The sequence below is a fragment of the Oncorhynchus nerka genome, linkage group LG25 (genome assembly GCF_034236695.1).
Source record: "Oncorhynchus nerka isolate Pitt River linkage group LG25, Oner_Uvic_2.0, whole genome shotgun sequence".
NCBI lineage: Eukaryota > Metazoa > Chordata > Actinopteri > Salmoniformes > Salmonidae > Oncorhynchus > Oncorhynchus nerka.
In genome coordinates this window covers 44,462,461-44,480,761 of record NC_088420.1, presented here as the reverse complement: position 1 = coordinate 44,480,761, position 18,301 = coordinate 44,462,461, and the positions used below count along the sequence as shown (strand labels likewise).

Sequence of the window (18,301 nt, the reverse complement as noted above, 5' to 3'; positions counted from 1 at the left end):
AATATTATTTCGTGGTGCCCCGACTTTCTAGTTAATTACATTTACATGATTAGCTCAATCAGGTAATATTAATTACAGAGAAAGGATTTTATAGAATAGCATGTCATATTACTTAATATGGCATAGCCAAAGACACGACAGGGGACTGTTTGTTGTTCCATGTAGTGAATCTGTTATTCAATGCATTTCTATGGCCTAATAGCAGTAATGCCAAATGTATATTTTCTTGATACTTTAAGGGGTCATACAATTCCTAATCAAATAGCTAAATGATCCTTGGTATGACATCTTAAAACAAATCCAGATTTGTAGCTTTATAGAGTTTAAGCACTATTGCACACAGTGAGTCCATGCAACTTAGGTGACTTGTTAAGCACATTTTTACTCCTGAACTTACTTAGGCTTGCCATAATGAAGTGGTTGAATACTTATTGATTGAAGACATTTCAACTTTTCATTTTTAATTATTTTGTAAAAAATGTGCCAACATAATTCCACTTTGACATTATGGTGTATTGTGTAAGCCAGTGACAAAAAATAAATTGAATCTATTTGAAATTCAGGCTGTAACACAACAAAAAATTGAAAAAGTTAACGGGTGTGAATACTTTCTGAAGGCACTGTATTTAAATGGTTATTATGGTTTTTTATTTTTATGACGGTCTTCATCAATAACCTTCGGTTACATGGTTTTATGGTAATTGTGCCAGCCCTAGTCTCAGTTATTCAGTTTAAGCTAGTGCAACTGTGGAAGAAAATAACATACCAGAGCTGTTCTTCAATACCCATAACATGCCAAAGCTACTTGTTTTGGTAGATTTCAGCAAATGGATGGCCTAACAAGATGCCCCCGGCTGTGACTCACTGTCATTTGACAATGTTTTGTCTCCCTCTTACAGACTCCTGGGAAAGGAGGCTCTCAGAACTCTGAGTCAGACCAGCCCAGTGCAGACTTCAACAATGACCAGACCTCTGAGGTAACACTTGTTTCGTGTAACTCACCTGACTGACTGTATTGCCTACCAAAGGGGGAACCCCTGGGCTACTGTACCACTGAACATTAAGTTGTAGGGCCATGATCCCACTCCTGTAGTCTGATAACATCTATGTCTGTTTATAGGGGTTCATCTGTCCCCAGTGCATGAAGTCCCACAACTCAGCAGAGGAGCTATTCAAGCACTATGAGCTGTACCATGATTCAGGAGACCAGCCCTCACACATGGGCCCTGGCCGGTAAGAACCCCTTTTTCTACTATTTAACATAAGGGTTATACTTCGTTGCCCTTGATCTCGGTGTGTAGAATACTAGGATCATCCTGTACCTTTTTCCTCCTATGGCCCCTAGTCATAACATTTACCAGCACACCCACACATTTTCTTCTTCCTCAGTCTGTCTTATCCTTATATACTTAGAGTAATTACAAAGTGTTCTATAGAAGTACAGATTAATAAAGAACATTTTTTAAAGTACATTTCAGGTAATGTCCTCTCTTTTTTTTCAGTGAAGACCTTGTGCTTCTCCGGCAAGAGTTGCAAGAACTGCAGACTTCGCTCAAGGTACGAACATACAGTTTTGGGAAGAGATTATATAGATAATGTATTATGTTTATTGATCGCGCGTGTGTGTGTGTGTGTGTGTGTGTGATTCAGGAGGAGAAATGGTTCTCTGCGGAGTTGAAGAAGGAACTAGACAAAGTGCAAGGACACCTGAAGCAAGTAATTCCTCTAAGATGACTCATATCAAATAATATCTTAAGACGGCCACTTGCTCAGAAATTAACGCCCTCCTCAGTTCAAATACATTTTAATTTTTCATGTCGAATTGTACCAGAATGCCTTGGGGGAATTGACATGAAATAAGGATGCAGTAGCAGTCATGTAATAATAAAATAGCAAACTACAGCAAATGCATTTTACAGTTGAGCAATGCTGATGCTTGATACAGTGCTTAGCTGGTATGGTGTGACATCAGTATTCCTCTCTTTTCAGGGTCTACAGAATGATGGCCAGACAGGATTAGAGGATTCTGGTGAGTGAATTAAGATCATGTTCATTAGGCCCCAAACAGAAGAAAACGTTGAGAAACAAAAAAGTACTTTATGTAATCGTCCAATAAGACATTTTGTTTTCATTTTCCCTTGCACAATGTTTTGCTATTGTGTGCTCAAATGAACATGACCCAGTTCTTGAATTCCTATTGTCTCGTTACTTTGATAGCGGACTTCAATCACTGAGATATTGATGCTCATTCCTTTCCATTTCCCCCGTGCAGCCTTGGCGATTAAGCTGAACGAGGCGGAGACAGAGACGTTCAACATCAAGCAGATGAAAGACCTGTTTGAGCAGAAGGCTGCCCAGCTGGCCACAGATATTGTGGGTTAGTGTGTGGCGGCCATCTTTATATCCAGCTTCAGTGTGGTCAGTGTGACTGGGAGCACTGTGTGTTGCTGGTTGACTCTGTTGGAAACCACAGTGGATGTTGTTCTCCCAACTTCATATCTGGGCCATAATGTGAATCTATTGTGTTGTGTTCAGTAGGGAGTCTGAGGTATGGTTCATTTAGCTTCTCTAAACCTGCTTTGGTTGAACCACATTTAATTTCACTATTCATTGTGTAAATGTATATTTTTGGGGGAAATGGATGTTCCATAGGCAGGTAGCTCAGAGGTAAGGGTTAGGATAGAAGATAAATATACAGATTGAACCTTTTATTGTTCTCTAAAGGGCAATTCAATTTAATGTGTGTTGGTGACCCTGATAGATGTCAAGTCTCGTTATGATGAGGCGAAGAGCCTGAGGGAGGATGCAGACCAGAGGCTGGCGAACCTGAGCCAGGAGCTGCAGAGAGAGAGGCAGGACAAGGACCGGCTCCACACTGAACTGGTAACTAACAGAGACGGTGTATACACTGTCAGACATGCATACATAAAAGCATAGACACACTGTCACGTGTGTGTGTGCGTGTGTGTGTATATATATTACAGTTGTCGGACGTTTACATACACCTTTGGCAAATACATTTAAACTCCGTCTTTCACAATTCCTGACATTTAATCCTAGTAAAAATTCCCTGTCTTAGGTCAGTTAGGATCACTACTTTATTTTAAGAATGTGAAATGTCAGAATAATAGTAGAGAGAATGATTTATTTCAGCTTTTATTTCATTCATCACATTCCCAGTGGGTCAGAAGTTTACATACACTCAATTAGTATTTGGTAGCATTGCCTTTAAATTGTTTAACTTGGGTCAAACGTTTCGGGTAGCCTTTCACAAGCTTCCCACAATAAGTTGGGTGAATTTTGGCCCATTCCTCCTGACAGAACTGGTGTAACTGAGTCAGGTTTGTAGGCCTCCTTGCTCGCACACGCTTTTTCAGTTCTGCCCACAATTTTTCTATGGGATTGAGGTCAGGGCTTTGTGACGGCCACTCCAATACCTTGACTTTGTTGTCCTTAGGCCATTTTGCCACAACTTGGGAAGTGCTTGAAGTCATTGTTCATTTGTAAGACGCATTTGCGACCAAGCTTCAACTTCCTGACTGATGTCTTGAGATCTTGCTTCAATATATCCACGTCATTTTCCTTTCTCATGACGCCATCTATTTTGTGAAGTACACCAGTCCCTCCTGCAGCACAGCACCCCCACAACATGATGCTGCCAACCCCTGTGCTTCACGGTTGGGATGGTGTTCTTCGGCTTGCAAGCCTCCCCCTTTTTTCTCCGAACATAACAATGGTCATTATGGCCAAACAGTTCTATTTTTGTTTCATCAGACCAGAGGACATTTCTCCAAAAGGTACGATTTTTGTCCCCATGTGCAGTTGCAAACCGTAGTCTGGCTTTTTTATGGCAGTTTTGGAGCAGTGACTTCTTCCTTGCTGAGCGTCCTTTCAGGTTATGTCGATATAGGACTGGTTTTACTGTGGATATAGATACTTTTGTACCTGTTTCCTCCAGCATCTTCACAAGGTCCTTTACTGTTGTTCTGGGATTGATTTGCACTTTTTGCACCAACGTACGTTCATCTCTAGGAGACAGAACGAGTCTCCTTCATGAGCGGTATGACGGCTGCGTGGTTCCATGGTGTTTATACTTGCGTACTATTGTTTGTACAGATGAACGTGGTACCTTCAGGCATTTGGAAAATGAGGAAGAACCAGACTTGTGGAGGTCTACCATTTTTTGGGCAGATTTCTTTTGTTTTTCCCATGATGTCAAGCAAAGAGGCAGTGAGTTTGAAGGTAGGCCTTGAAATACATCCACAGGTATACCTCCAGTTGACTCAAATGATGTGAATTAGCCTATCAGAAGCTTCTAAAGCCATGGCATAATTTTCTGGAATTTTCCAAGCTGTTTAAAGGCACAGTCAACTTAGTGTATGTAAACTTCTGACCCACTGTAATTGTGATACATTTGAATTATAAGTGAAATAATATGTTAATTACTTGTCATGCACAAAGTAGATGTCCTAACTGACTTGCCAAAACTATAGTTTGTTAAGAAGAAATTTGTGGAGTGGTTGAAAAACGAGTTTTAATGACACCAACCTAAGTGTATGTAAACTTCTGAATTCAACTGTTGTGTGTGTGTATATATATATATATATATATGTGTGTGTGTGTGTAGAATAGACTGACGGGTTTCAGAAGAAAGGTCTTTGTTTCTGCCCATTTTGAGCCGTAATATGCTCTACATGCTTTGTAAGTAGGAAAGACTGCCGATTTTGCAGGTTATCAAATACTTGTTCTCCCCACTGTATATATATATATATATATATATATATATATATATAGCTACCAGTTAAGTTTGGACACACCTACTCATTCACAGGTTTTTGTTTGTTTACTATTTTCTACATTGTAGAATAATAGTGAAAATATCAAAACTTTGAAATAACACAGATGGAATCATGTAGTAAGCAAAAAAGTGTTAAACAAATAAATGTATCTTATATTTGAGATTCTTCAAAGTAGCCACCCTTTGCCTTGATGACAGGTTTGCACACTCTTGGCATTCTCTCAGCCAGCTTCACCTGGAATGCTTTTCCAAAGGTCTTGAAGGAGTTCCCACATATGCTGAGCACTTGTTGGCTGCTTTTCCTTCACTCTGCGGAGAGTAGTAACAGTGCTGAAATGTAGCCATTTATTGACAATTTGTCTTACCGTGGACTGACTTTTAGAGATACTTTTGTAACCCTTTCCAGCTTTATTTATAGCAACAATTCTTAATCTTAGGTCTTCTGAGATCTCTTTTGTTCGAGGCATGGTTCTTCTCACTCAGGCAATGCTTCTTTTGAATAGCAAAGCCCAAACCTCTTCCCCCTCTGCCCTCACCTCGGATCCTTCTGCTACCCCATAGCTGCAGCGGCCAGGAGTGGAGGACGTGGAGCTACTGCAGAAGGAGCTGATTCAGGTGCAGACGTTGATGGACAGGATGACATGTGAGAGGGAGGAGGAGTCCGAACACCTCAAGAGCAAATATGAGCAGCTGCAGGCTGACCACACCAGCTCAGAGGTAAGGCTGCAGGGGGAATGGCACATCTTGCTCTTGGATTAGTTTTGTGTTACTGGTCCAGTTTTTACTGCTAGTAACTTCACTATTCCTTAGTGCAAGGCAGGCCCAAGGGGTTAGGGCAGCTAGTCAGTTAGCGCTTTGGCTTCTCTGTTTGCACAAAGGAGACTTCAGGAAATATGCTTGTAATCATCTTTACACACACACTACTCCCGAGTGGCGCAGCAGTCTAAGGCATTGCATTTCAGTGCAAGAGGCGTCACTACAGACAACCTGGTTAGAATCCAGGCTGTATCATAACCGGCCGTAATTGGGAGTCCCATAAGTCGACTCAGACAGATCCAGCTCACTATCAGATAGATGTTAGTTTAAATTGGAAAATGAATATGTTCATGCAACAGTTTTTAGTGCATTGATTCAGATTCTTCTCGCATCGGGTTCTTTCCATGAATCAAATTCAATCGCACCGAATCGTTTCAAACTAAAAGTATCGTTGCTGTATCGTATCTGAGCCGATGTATCTACACTGAAAAAATATTTAAATGCAACATGTGAAGTGTTGTGTTTTATGAGCTGAAATAAAAGATCCCAGAAATGTCCAATACGCACAAGAAAAACTATTTCTCTCAAAGGTTGTGGACAAATGTGTTTACATCGCTGTTAGTGAGCATTTCTCCTTTGCCAAGATAATCCATCCACCTAACAGGTGTGGCATATCAAGAAGCTGATTAAACGGCATGATCATTACATAGGTGCACCTTGTGCTGGGACAATAAAAAACCACTCTAAAATGTGCAGTTTTGTTACACAACACAATGCTACAGATGCAATTGGCATGCTGACTGCAGGAATGTCCACCAGAGCTGTTGCCAGAGAATTTAATGTTTATTTCTCTATCATAAACCGCCTCCAATATAATTTTAGAGAATTGGCTGTGCATCTAACCGGCCTCACAACCGCAGACTATGTGTATGGCGTTGTGTTTGCTGATGTCAACGTTGTGAACAGAGTGCCCCATGGTGGGGTTATGGTATGGGCAGGCATAAGCTATGGACAACGAACACAATTGCATTTTATTGTTGGCAATTTGAATGCACAGAAATACCGTGACGCGATCTGAGGTGTATTGTGAGGCCCATTTGATTTATTTTCATGGTATCGATGACCAACAAATGCATATCTGTATTCCCAGTCATGTGAAATTCAGAGATTAGGGCCTAATAAATATATTTCAATTGACTGATTTCCTTATATGAACTGTAACTCAGTTAAATCTTTGAAATTATTGCATGTTGCGTTTTTATGTTTTTGTTCAGTATAGATTCGTATCGAATTGTGCTTGTGAAGAGAGAAGCACGTCCCTATCACATACAAAATCAGAAAACTATGTAAATATTGAATAAAAAAACGAAAGGTTTTATATTCCCTTTAACAATTGTTGAATTGTCACATACTCCATTCACATGGCATTGACATACAAGTGTTCTCCAAGTGGATATGATGTTTTTGTTTAACAATTTCTCAATTAACAGAAAACCTTTACTCTCATTCTACAACATTTGCCTAGTCGTAAACACCGATTAGACACTGATTCTCCCTCACCTAGCATCTACACTTAAAAACACGCTCCAGATTGGCCACAATAACCTTCATATTCAATGTTTTTGAATAAAGGGAGGCTTGAACTCATGTTCCTAATCCTGCATACTTCAGTGATTTTTCATGCATTATTGAACCCATAAGACTTTGGGAGGAGAAGGAGAAGACTAGCTATGAGTGTTTCTGACCGGGTTCATCCCAAATGGCACCCTATTCCCTAAATAGTATACTGCTTTTAGGCAGGGCCATGGTGCACTAAATAGGGAATAGGGTGCTATTTTGGACACAACCTGTGTCTGCTCCAGGTCCCCCTCAATCTCTCTCGCTCTGCCAGTCCCCACTTCCCATCAGTCTCTTCTCTGGACTGCAATACAGACCTCTGGGTGATATTTTCAACTGCACAATAAGGGATTGAATGAATACATTTGAATATTAAAAGACCTTGGCTCTTTTGATTTATAATTTTTATTGCGTAATAGCCTTCAGCTGTGATGAATTAACAAGTGCTGCTGTTGTGGTGAGTTAACTGTACAGGGACAGTAGTTTAGAATCCCACTGGTACTTCTAGGTGACACATCAGCCTTTTTTGTTTTTTGTTTCAAACGCAGTCCAAACATAGATAATTAGGCAGAAATATGCGAATACACACACACACTTATATACACACACACAAAAAAACTACTTTTTTAATTGGCTCTCCTAATAGATGACAACTTGCATCACTTCAGTTTATACAAAAATGAAATATTTTGCATATGAATACATTTCATTGAAGGTCGCAACTGTTAAGGACTCACCTGACCTTTTTATAATGGAATAATACATTGTGAATAAATCTCATAGGTTCATGGGGGTCTTGCCTGGCTCATCCTGTAGTCCTACATGGGCTAGTAGACTATATTACCCATCCACCCCTGTCCTACCTGGGCTTGACCACACAACCCCCTGTCCTCAACCTGTTTTAACTGTGCTAGACTACACTACCTATCCACCCCGGCTTTAGTAAATCCGCTTAATAACCCCAACTTTAACAAAAACAACCACTTCCTGCTTGCTCACGAGGGTCACCTAGCTGGACGATGTGCAGATTGAATCACTCGTCTTTCCAAAGAAAGGTTGGTCATTGATACCCAGTTGGTTGGATGTTGAGATGATTTAAACCAATCGCCTAATCTCTGACCCATTTGCTCAGCTCAACTCTGGTGTTCTTCTATGTGTTGTTTACTTGTCTCTTTCCCTTTCTTTTCTTCCACTTCTCCTCCTCACCCAATTCTCTCCATAATTTCCCCTTGATTTAAGATCCGGAAACTGGAGGTAAAAAGCATTCCTTTTTTACTCTGCCCCTTGATTTCCTCACCAGTTTATGGATGAATCAATGTTTCAGTGACAATATGTTTTCAGGAATGTGATTTCTTTCTTTTAGGTGTCCCTGCTCCCTGTATGTTTGTTTGTGTTTATGTGACTTCATACCAATTGTGATTCCTTGCTCGGCTCGCTCTTCGTTCTGTATGGATGCTCTGTAGCCTTGCTGTCTTCAAGAATGCCAAGTCGTGGCATGTGAATGCTTTTTTAAGTATATCTTTTTTTATTTGAGCTTAAACCCTCGTCGCCTGTGGGTATGTGTAGTCCTCCTGAGTCTGGAGTGTTGACCACTCAACCAGAATCTGGCACATGGCATGTGAATGTTTTTCAGTAAAGTATCTCACATTGTTTTTGTGTGTGTGTTCCAGATGACCATCTCCCAGCTGAAGGCAGAGCTAGAGAAGGGACCTCAGGAGGCAGCTGTGTACACCCAGCAGATTCACCAACTCCAGAGCTCTCTGAACAACCTGCAGCAACAGAGCCAGGTAACACACAATTCCACAGACACACACTTTCACAAACTAATACTTCCCTGTAGTTTAAACAATGCTCCATCAGTCTATGTCACCACCATCCCAAATTCAGGCAATTTGCCTCCCATTAAGACACTTCGTTTGACACCTTTACAATCCTAAAATAGATACTCAAACACTACTCACACTTGCGCGTCCAACTATGGATGTGCCAGCTGAAATAGCAATATACACCCAGTCCCCAATTTACGGTGACTGCAGTCATTTTAACATGCCTTACCAACTGCCCCTCGCCAAAACGTGGTAGCCTTGCCAGCCCATTCTCTAAGTCTCTTAACCCAGCCTCTTCACTTACCACCCTCTCCATCTCAATGCTCTGCTGTCACCAGCCTGTGATGAGCTTTCATTGGCAACTTCGACATGTTGACAAAACACACACACAACTAAACCAGCAGGGGGTTCATCTCTGTCAAACCCCTGCCATGGCAACCTGTCACTTTGGGCTAAAATACAACTGTAGGTAACCGCACCGATGTGCCCAGTGGGGCTTTCAACTTTAAGGGCCTTTGTTTTGGTTGCCAGATAGGGATTAGGCCCCCTGTGTCAGGCGTGTTGATCGTGCTGCCGACACAGCTGCTGTCTGTACCCCAAGTAAGTGTCTGGGAGAGAGGGGGGATTAGGGAGCTGGAAGATAGCCCACCACGGAACCCCCACCCGGGCTCACTTAAAAAATAGATTTTTCGCATTTTGAAATCCCTTGTTAAATAAAAGATAAATAAATAAAAATAATGAGACTTTTCTGGTTCCGGTGGCATCCATTGAAACAGGTGACTTTCAAAATCAAAAGTAACAGTCAGTATCTGGTGTGGCCACCAGCTGCATTAAGTACTGCAGTGCATCGCCTCCTCATGGACTGCAACAGATTTTCCAGTTCTTGCTGTGGGATGTTACCCCACTCTTCCACCAAGTCACCTGCAAGTTCCCAGACATTTCTGGGGGGGAATGGCCCTAGCCCTCACCCTCCGATCCAACAGGTCCCAGACGTGCTCAATGGGATTGAGGTCCGGGCTCTTCGCTGGCCATGGCAGAACACTGACATTCCTGTCTTGCAGGAAATCATGCACAGAATGAGCAGTATGGTTGGTGGCATTGTCATGTTGGAGGGTCATGTCAGGATGAGTCTGCAGGAAGGGTACCGCATGAGGGAGGGAGGATGTCTTCCCTGTAACGCACAGCGTTGAGATTGCCTGCAATGACAACAAGCTCAGTCCGATGAGGCTGTGACACACCGCCCCAGACCTTGACGGAGCCTCCACCTCCAAACTGCTCCCGCTCCAGAGTGCAGGCCTCGGTGTAATGCTCATTCCTTCGACGATAAACGCGAATCTGACCATCACCCCTGGTGAGACAAAACCGCGACTCGTCAGTGAACGAGCACGTTTTGCCAGTCTTGTCTGGTCCAGCAACGGTGGGTTTGTGCCCATAGTTGTTGCCGGTGATGTCTGGTGAGGACCTGCCTTACAACAGGCCTACAAGCCCTCAGGCCAGCCTCTGTCAGCCTATTGCGGACAGTCTGAGCACTGATGGAGGGATTGTGTGTTCCTGGTGTAACTTGAGCAGTTGTTGTTGTCATCTTGTACCTGTCCAGCAGGTGTGATGTTCGAATGTATCGATCCTGTGCAGGTGTTGTTACACGTGATCTACCACTGCGAGGATGATCAGCTGTCCGTCCTGTCTCCCTGTAGTGCTGTCTTAGGCATCTCACAGTACGGACATGGCCATTTATTGCCTTGGCCACATCTGCAGTCCTCATGCCTCCTTGCAGCATGCCTAAGGCATGTTCACGCAGATGAGTAGGGACCATGGGCATCTTTCTTTTGGTGTTTTTCAGAGTCAGTAGAAAGGCCTCTTTAGTGTCCTAAGTTTTCATAACTGTGACCTTAATACCCTTCCGTCTGTAAGCTGTTAGTGTCTTAATGACCGTTCCACAGGTGCATGTTCATTAATTGTTTATGGTTCATTGAACAAGCATGGGAAACAGTGTTTAAACCCTTTACAATGAAGATCTGTGAAGTTATTTGGATTATTACGAATTATCTTTGAAAGACAGGGTCCTGAAAAAGGGACATTTCTTTTTTTGCTGAGTTTACATACACACACAACACACAACACACACACTGTTACAGGCTTTGGTGTTTGTCTTTTTACTCTCTATCCTAAGTTGTTGTGGGTCTTTCTTTTAGTTAGTCTTTAAAATAAAATTTAAAAAACTTACTAGTGGCTATGCCAATGTTCAGCGGGCACCCACATGGTGCCTTTCAGAACCCCTTACTAGTGGCTTTGCCAACGTTCAGCGGGCACCCACATGGTGCCTTTCAGAACCCCTTACTAGTGGCTTTGCCAATGTTCAGCGGGCACCCACATGGTGCCTTTCAGAACCCCTTACTAGTGGCTTTGCCAACGTTCAGCGGGCACCCACATGGTGCCTTTCAGAACCCCTTACTAGTGGCTTTGCCAACGTTCAGCGGGCACCCACATGGTGCCTTTCAGAACCCCTTACTAGTGGCTTTGCCAACGTTCAGCGGGCACCCACATGGTGCCTTTCAGAACCCCTTACTAGTGGCTTTGCCAACGTTCAGTGGGCACCCACATGGTGCCTTTCAGAACCCCTTACTAGTGGCTTTGCCAACGTTCAGCGGGCACCCACATGGTGCCTTTCAGAACCCCTTCTGAACCCCTTTCTGTTTTGTTTGTTAGTTCCTTTTGTTGTGAGTGACATTTTGAGTTTGTCTTCTGGGAATGTCTCACACACACACACACACACACACACACACGATAACCTGCCCAGGGACTGCGGGTTGAAAATTAGCCGGCTAAAACCGTCACTTTTACTGAAACGTTGATTAATGTGCACTGTCCCTGTAAAAATAAAGTAAATAAACAAACAGCTCTAAAAGTATTGGGACACTGACATTTTTTGTTGTTTTGGCTCTGTTCTCCAGCACCTTGGATTTGATGCATGACTGTGGAATTATATAATGACTGAGGTTAAAGTTCTGACTGTCCGCTTTAATCTGAGGGTATTTTCATCCATATCGGGTTAACCGTTTAGAAGTGATACAACATTTGCACATAGTCCCTCCATTTTAGAGGACCAAAAGTATTGGGACAAATTCACTTGTTTTTTAAAGTAGTAAATAGTTAAGGACTTGGACCCATATTCAGAGCACGCAATGACTACATCAAGCTTTGATGCATTTTCTGTTTGCTTTGGGTGTTTCAGATTATTTTGTGCCCAATAGAAATGAATGGTAAATAATGTATTGTGTCATTTTGGAGTCACTTTTATTGTAAATAAGAGCAGAATATTTCTAAACACTTCTACATTAATGTGGATGCTACCACGATGATTAAAGATAATCCTGAATGAATTGCGACTGATGAGTGAGAGTTATACTGGGGAGGCATGTAGCATAGTGGTGAGAGCGTTGGGCCATTAACCGAAAGGTTGCTAGATCGAATCCCCGAGCTGACAAGGTAAAAATCTGTCATTCTGCCCCCGAACAAGACAGTTAACCCACAGTTCCTAGGCCATCATTGTAAATAAGAATTTGTTCTTAACTGACTTGCCTAGTTATATAAAGGTTAAATAAACAAATACACACAAATACAGTATCATACCCCCAAGACATGCTAGTTTCTGTAGAAATAAATCAGATCAAGACTGAACTGTGCGATGCAGTATGGAGTTGTAGTTTCCAACAGGCCCAAATTCTACATAGTTTAGCATAGAAAATGCGGTAATTAACTACAACGACCATAATCCATTGCGTGCCAGCACTTGTCCGACCTCAAAGTACTAATCGCTCAGCACTACTGACATCCAACCTAAGTTGCTAGGCGTACACACACACACACACACACACAGACAGACAGCCCCGGCATTCAAGTTCCTGTCGTAAAACATATTCCTCTGGAATGTAATTCCTGCCCCCTCTGCAGGTCTGTAGGGATGCAGTGTTCTTTTCATAGGTTGAACGACCAATGTCACTATGATACGTGAGAAGGTATCTGTACAATTTGTTTTGTTTAACAGGAACTGAGCTGTTAATGAGAGTGCTGTTAAATTAATCCTCATTTTTTCACTTTAGTCAACATCTTCCAATGTCAAATATTTTAAGGAGCTGTGTGTATAACACTTTCCATTACATTTAGTTTTTCTATTACAAGGGGTTCTTACACCCTTTAGCAGATTGCCCCTCATGCTTATCCGTTCAGAGTATCCGTTTCTGTCTTTCAAAACATTCTGAAACACCAGTTCTCTTCACAACCTGTTAATATATGCCATTTAGCTGACTTTTATCCAAAGCAACCTACATAACTTATGTTAGCGTATACATCTATGTGTTTGTGATGTTCTCTGCCAGAGTTGTACCCATGACCTTGGTGTTGCTAGCGCCATCGTCTTATCGACGGAGCCGCACAGGACCGTAATCACTAGCTAATCACTTTACCCCCTCTGGTTCCCTCCAGATGCTTTCAGAGAAGCTGCTGCGCAGGGAGAAGGAGTTTCAGGAGCTGGAGGAAGGCCTGAGGGCCGAGCAGGTCTCCAAGAAGACAGCCCAGGCCAGCCTGCACCAGAGGGAGCTGGAGGTGCAAGAGCTCCAGGCCCGGGCAGTGAGTGCCGAGGCCAGCCTGCAGAGAGCCCAGGCAGAGCTGGGGGAGCGGGGGGAGGAAGCCGGGAGGCTCCGAAGGGAGTTGGCTGAGCTGGAGGCCAAGCACAGGGAGGTGAAGACTGAGAGGAAGCAGCTGCAGCAGCAGAGGGAGGAGAGGGAGAGCCAGGGCCTGGCGCAGCAGAGTGAGATCTGCCAGGTTAGTGAGTAACACATGCACACGGTCAGACACCAATAACCTACGTGTCAGACACTCACACATGACTATAACCATACACACACACGCGCGCGCACACAAATGAGAGATGCGCACAGGCAAATTCGTGCACACACAGGTCAGACACACAAGTCTTTGCTTATCAATGATACTGTATATTAGGTATTCCTCTCTTCCTCCCGTCTTCCCATCCTCTTCCTCCCCCTGTGTTGTAGCTGCATGCTAAGCTGCTGGAGGCGGAGCGGCAGCTGGGGGAGGTGCAGGGCCGTCTGAAGGAGCAGAGGCAGCTCTCTGGGGAGAAACTAAAGGACCGCGAGCAACAAGCCGCCGACCTGCAGATCAAACTGTCCCGCTCAGAGGAACAGGTAGGGACACCACATGAGTTCCGTATAGGATGGGTATAGACAGAATTACTGGAACGGACATTCCCATTTAAAGGGATACTTAGGGATTTTGGCAATGATCCTCAGAGGCAGATGAACTTTTGGATACCATTTGTATGTCTCTGTGTACAGTATGAAGGAAGTTGGAGTTTTGCGAGCCAATGCTAACTAGCGTTAGCGCAATGACTGGAATTCTATGGATATCTGCTACAGACTTCCAGTCATTGCGCTAATGCTAGTTAGCAATTGCGCTAGTTAGCAACTTCCTTCAAACCGCACACAGAGACATACAAATTGTATCCACAAGTTAATCTGAGTAGATAAAGGGCCTCATTGCCAAAATCCCCAAATATCCCTTTAAATCCATGTTCTCTGATGGGTGGACCAGCGGTCATATTGACCATGTATTTCTCTGGGAGCGGTAGAGTTGAACAGAGACCGATACTGTTATATAATGGATATTGTTGCACAAGGTCCTTTATAGACTGGCCTGCCTATTAGAAGTGACTCTCTATAGGTGGAGGTTCAGAATGAGGCCATAAACAGAGCTACTGGTATTGGGCTTGACCTCTGCATGTGTGTCTTGCTTTAGTTGAAGGAGAACAGCAGTAAGACATTGGACCTGCAGCACCAGCTAGAGAAAGCTAAGCAGCAACACCAGGAGCTCCAGGGCCTGCAGCAGAACACCAACACCAAGCTCAGAGAGGCACAGGTACTACCGGACATGTCAACGTAGCAGTTCAAGAAAAGTATTTTGTCAGTACAACTCACCTCTTTCACTGTGTGTATAGTAGAATCTATGTGAAGTGTTGCTCAGCACCAGAAAACCCACCACGCATTAGTACAAGGTCTCATTTACTAGGGCACAACGGAAAACAACATTTCTTGTTGGACAAGTCCATGTCGTCCCACCCTGTTTCAGTCTATTTCTTTTCCTGTCTGATGCCTAATGAACATGACTAAGGACTTCTGCTTGGAAAGTGCTTCGGACAACACGTTTGTTTGACTCTTCTCCTTCTGCCACTTCGTCCCTGGCCTGTTAGAATGACCTGGAGCAGGTGCTGCGTCAGATCGGGGACAAGGACCAGAAGATCCAGAACCTGGAGGCCCTGCTGCAGAAGACCAAGGACAGCGTGAGTCAGCTGGAGGCCGAGAGGGAGGACCTGGTGGCCAAGATCCAGGCCGGGGAGGGAGAGACGGCTGTGCTCAACCAGCTTCAGGAGAAGAACCACACACTACAGACGCAGGTAGGGCTGGGCCGTAAACCGTATTTGACTATATATGGTATTGATGCACGGACCGGTTTGGATATTTACTTTACCTCGCATAACATTATTTCAATGTTTGGTTTGTTAAATGTAATATTCATGTCATAACTGAGTGATGAAACAAAACAAAAAAAGGGTGGCAATCTTCTGTTCTTACCGCCAGTAAGAAACTAAGAGTAGAGAACTGCTAATGTGCTAGCAAGAGCTGCACACATACTTTTTTGTCATGAATAGTGCCTGTGAGGCAGCGCTGGTGCCAAAAGCACCATAGAAATCAGCACAATGCCCCTTGTGGCGAAAGTAAGAACTGCCATTGAATCCATAAAAAAGTACTACTTATTTTTGGCTGAACAGTATAAAACAATCAGCAGAAAGAATGTGTCATGCACTACTCATGAAGCGTATTTAGAACATAAAAAAAAAGAGACAAATATCGTAATATGATCATTTGGCCATATCGCTCAGCCCTAGACGCAGGTACAAGCAAGACCCATGTGCCCACATGCACAGACAGACGTGTACACGCACACAAAACAGAGCACACACGTAATGCAGTACGGTGATCCATAGAAGTGTGTTGTTCAATTCATGTGCATAGGGGTAAATTCATCCAGTGTAGATGCGTGTGGATTACTGTTGTAGTGCTATTTGGGTTGTTAATTAGATTCATTCCGACATTTCTTAATTTCTTTAAACTTTTTGGATTATGTGTGTTGTTTTGTATTACTGCACTGTTGGAGCTAGAAAACACAAGCATTTCACTGCACCTGCGATAACGTCTGCAAATCTGTGTACCGAACCAATAAACTTTGATTTGCTTTGAGGTAGTGTTAACCACAGTAAAAACATACAGTGGCCTAATCATGATCTGAGAAACAACTAATTGTCTTGCTGTCTTTCTGTTTTGGGGGCTATAGGTCACACACCTGACAGACAAACTGAAGAACCAATCGGAGAGCCACAAGCAGGCCCAGGACAACCTCCACAAGCAGGTGCAGGAGCAGAAGACCCTTCTGCGGGCGACACAGGACCAAGCCCAGGCTGTGGAGACCTCTATAAAGGAAGTGAACACCCAGCTGACCGAGAGCAGGGAGAAGGTGGCCCAACTGGACACACAGGTAGGGTGAATGGACTGATGGATGGATAAATATTCTACCTCCCTCTTTACCCTTGACTGGAGAGAGGCACAGACAGAAGTGGCCGAGCTGGGGGTCGAACCCCCGTCGCCAGACGGTCATGTGAAAGAGTGTTAACCACTCAACCATAGCCTAAAGAGCGTTTACCACTCAGCCAGATTCTGGCACTGAAATGTTGTGTTGTTGTTTCCCCAGTTGAAGGCTAAGATCGAGATGCTGCTGTCGGCTGAGGCAGCCAAGGCAACCCAGAGAGTAGACCTGGAGAACCACCTGGATACAGCCCAGCATGCACTGCAGGACAAGCAGCAGGTCAGCCATTGTTTCTATGTCTGAGGTCAGCTCACTCATAGTACTGCAGGCTGAGATGGGTGACGTCAGCAGAATAGACTCATACTAGATGAACATCTGATCTACCACCATACTCCATACTCCTTAGGCTAGCTAGTTAGCGCGGTGAGGGCTAATCGCGTTTCATTCGGTGACGTCACTTGCTCTAAGACCTTGAAGTAGTTATTTCCCTTGCTCTGCAAGGGCCGCGGCTTTTGTGGAGCGATAAGTATCAATTCTGTTGTCGATGTGCCCAGGTAGTGGTGAGGAGAGAGACGGAAGCAATACTGTTACACTAGGCCCCATTCCAATTCTTTAAAAGTAAATCCTTCCTTCCTTCCTTCCTTCCTTCCTTCCTTCCTTGAAGGACAGGGGAACGTCATGTGGTGGAGCCCTTGTGTTCTCCTGTCCAATCATGTCTAGTCAATGATTACTTCAATGAAATAAGGATGCGCTTTTAGAGAATTTGAATGGGGCCCCCAGTAACCTCATCTCTTCTGTCCTTATAGGAGCTGAGTAAGAGCCTGGCGTGTGTGGAGGAGCAGTGCCGGAGGCTGCAGGCGAGACAGGAGCAGTGTGGCCAGCTGGAGGCCAGTCTGAAGGAGATCAAAGACAAACTACTGATCTCAGAACAGCGCTTAGAGCAGCTGGAGGTGCGGGCCAAGGTCAGTTAAATGCACGCACGCACTCACACACACACATTTATTACGATATGAAGGGGTTTAGCTCATACACACATCTTGGAATCAGGGTTGTAGTAGAAAGTCACTGTGAGGTCACTGAATTGGCTGTGTGTGTGTGTGGCTGTGTGTGTTCTTTGTGCGTGTATGACAGAAAGCGGAGGCGGAGGGGGTGGAGCTGCGTGCTGAGAGGAAGCAGGCCCAGCAGGAAGTGCAGAAGCTCCAGAAGCAGGGGTCGGAGGTCAAGGGAAAGCTGAAGGAGCTGGGTTGCCTATTGGAGACTGAGAAGTCTGGGTGAGAACTTACTGCACCTTCTTTATGCTGTCACAGTCAGGTTACCATGCCAATGGACACAACAGGGTCAGAGATGGGAGAACCTTCCAGAAGGACAACCATCTCTGCAGCACTCCACCATTCATGCCCTTATGGTAGAGTGGCCAGACGGAAGCCACTCTTCAGTAAAGGGCACATGACAGCCCACTTGGAGTTTGCCAAAAGGAACCTAAAGGACTCTCATACCATGAGAAACAAGATTCACTGGTCTGATAAAACCAAGATTGAACTCTTTGGCCTGAATGCCAAGCGTCAGATCTGGAGGAAACCTGACACCATCCCAACAGTGAAGCATGGTGGTGGCAGCATCATGCTGTGGGGATGTTTTTCAGCGGCAG

The 18,301-nt window shown here is 44.0% G+C and overlaps 1 protein-coding gene across 1 annotated transcript in view; it reads left to right on the top strand.

The window, feature by feature from the left end:
* LOC115109551 (early endosome antigen 1-like) overlaps positions 1-18,301 on the top strand; it is a 43,342-nt gene that overhangs the window by 10,287 nt on the left and 14,754 nt on the right. The window contains exons 2-18 of the mRNA XM_029634556.2: positions 900-977; positions 1,121-1,233; positions 1,503-1,557; positions 1,651-1,716; positions 1,990-2,029; positions 2,273-2,377; positions 2,762-2,883; positions 5,360-5,515; positions 8,842-8,958; positions 13,480-13,818; positions 14,052-14,201; positions 14,812-14,931; positions 15,263-15,466; positions 16,405-16,605; positions 16,819-16,932; positions 17,460-17,615; positions 17,785-17,924. Coding sequence (XP_029490416.2) covers positions 900-977; positions 1,121-1,233; positions 1,503-1,557; positions 1,651-1,716; positions 1,990-2,029; positions 2,273-2,377; positions 2,762-2,883; positions 5,360-5,515; positions 8,842-8,958; positions 13,480-13,818; positions 14,052-14,201; positions 14,812-14,931; positions 15,263-15,466; positions 16,405-16,605; positions 16,819-16,932; positions 17,460-17,615; positions 17,785-17,924 — 2,276 coding nt within the window. The remainder of the gene's footprint in view (positions 1-899; positions 978-1,120; positions 1,234-1,502; positions 1,558-1,650; positions 1,717-1,989; positions 2,030-2,272; positions 2,378-2,761; positions 2,884-5,359; positions 5,516-8,841; positions 8,959-13,479; positions 13,819-14,051; positions 14,202-14,811; positions 14,932-15,262; positions 15,467-16,404; positions 16,606-16,818; positions 16,933-17,459; positions 17,616-17,784; positions 17,925-18,301) is intronic.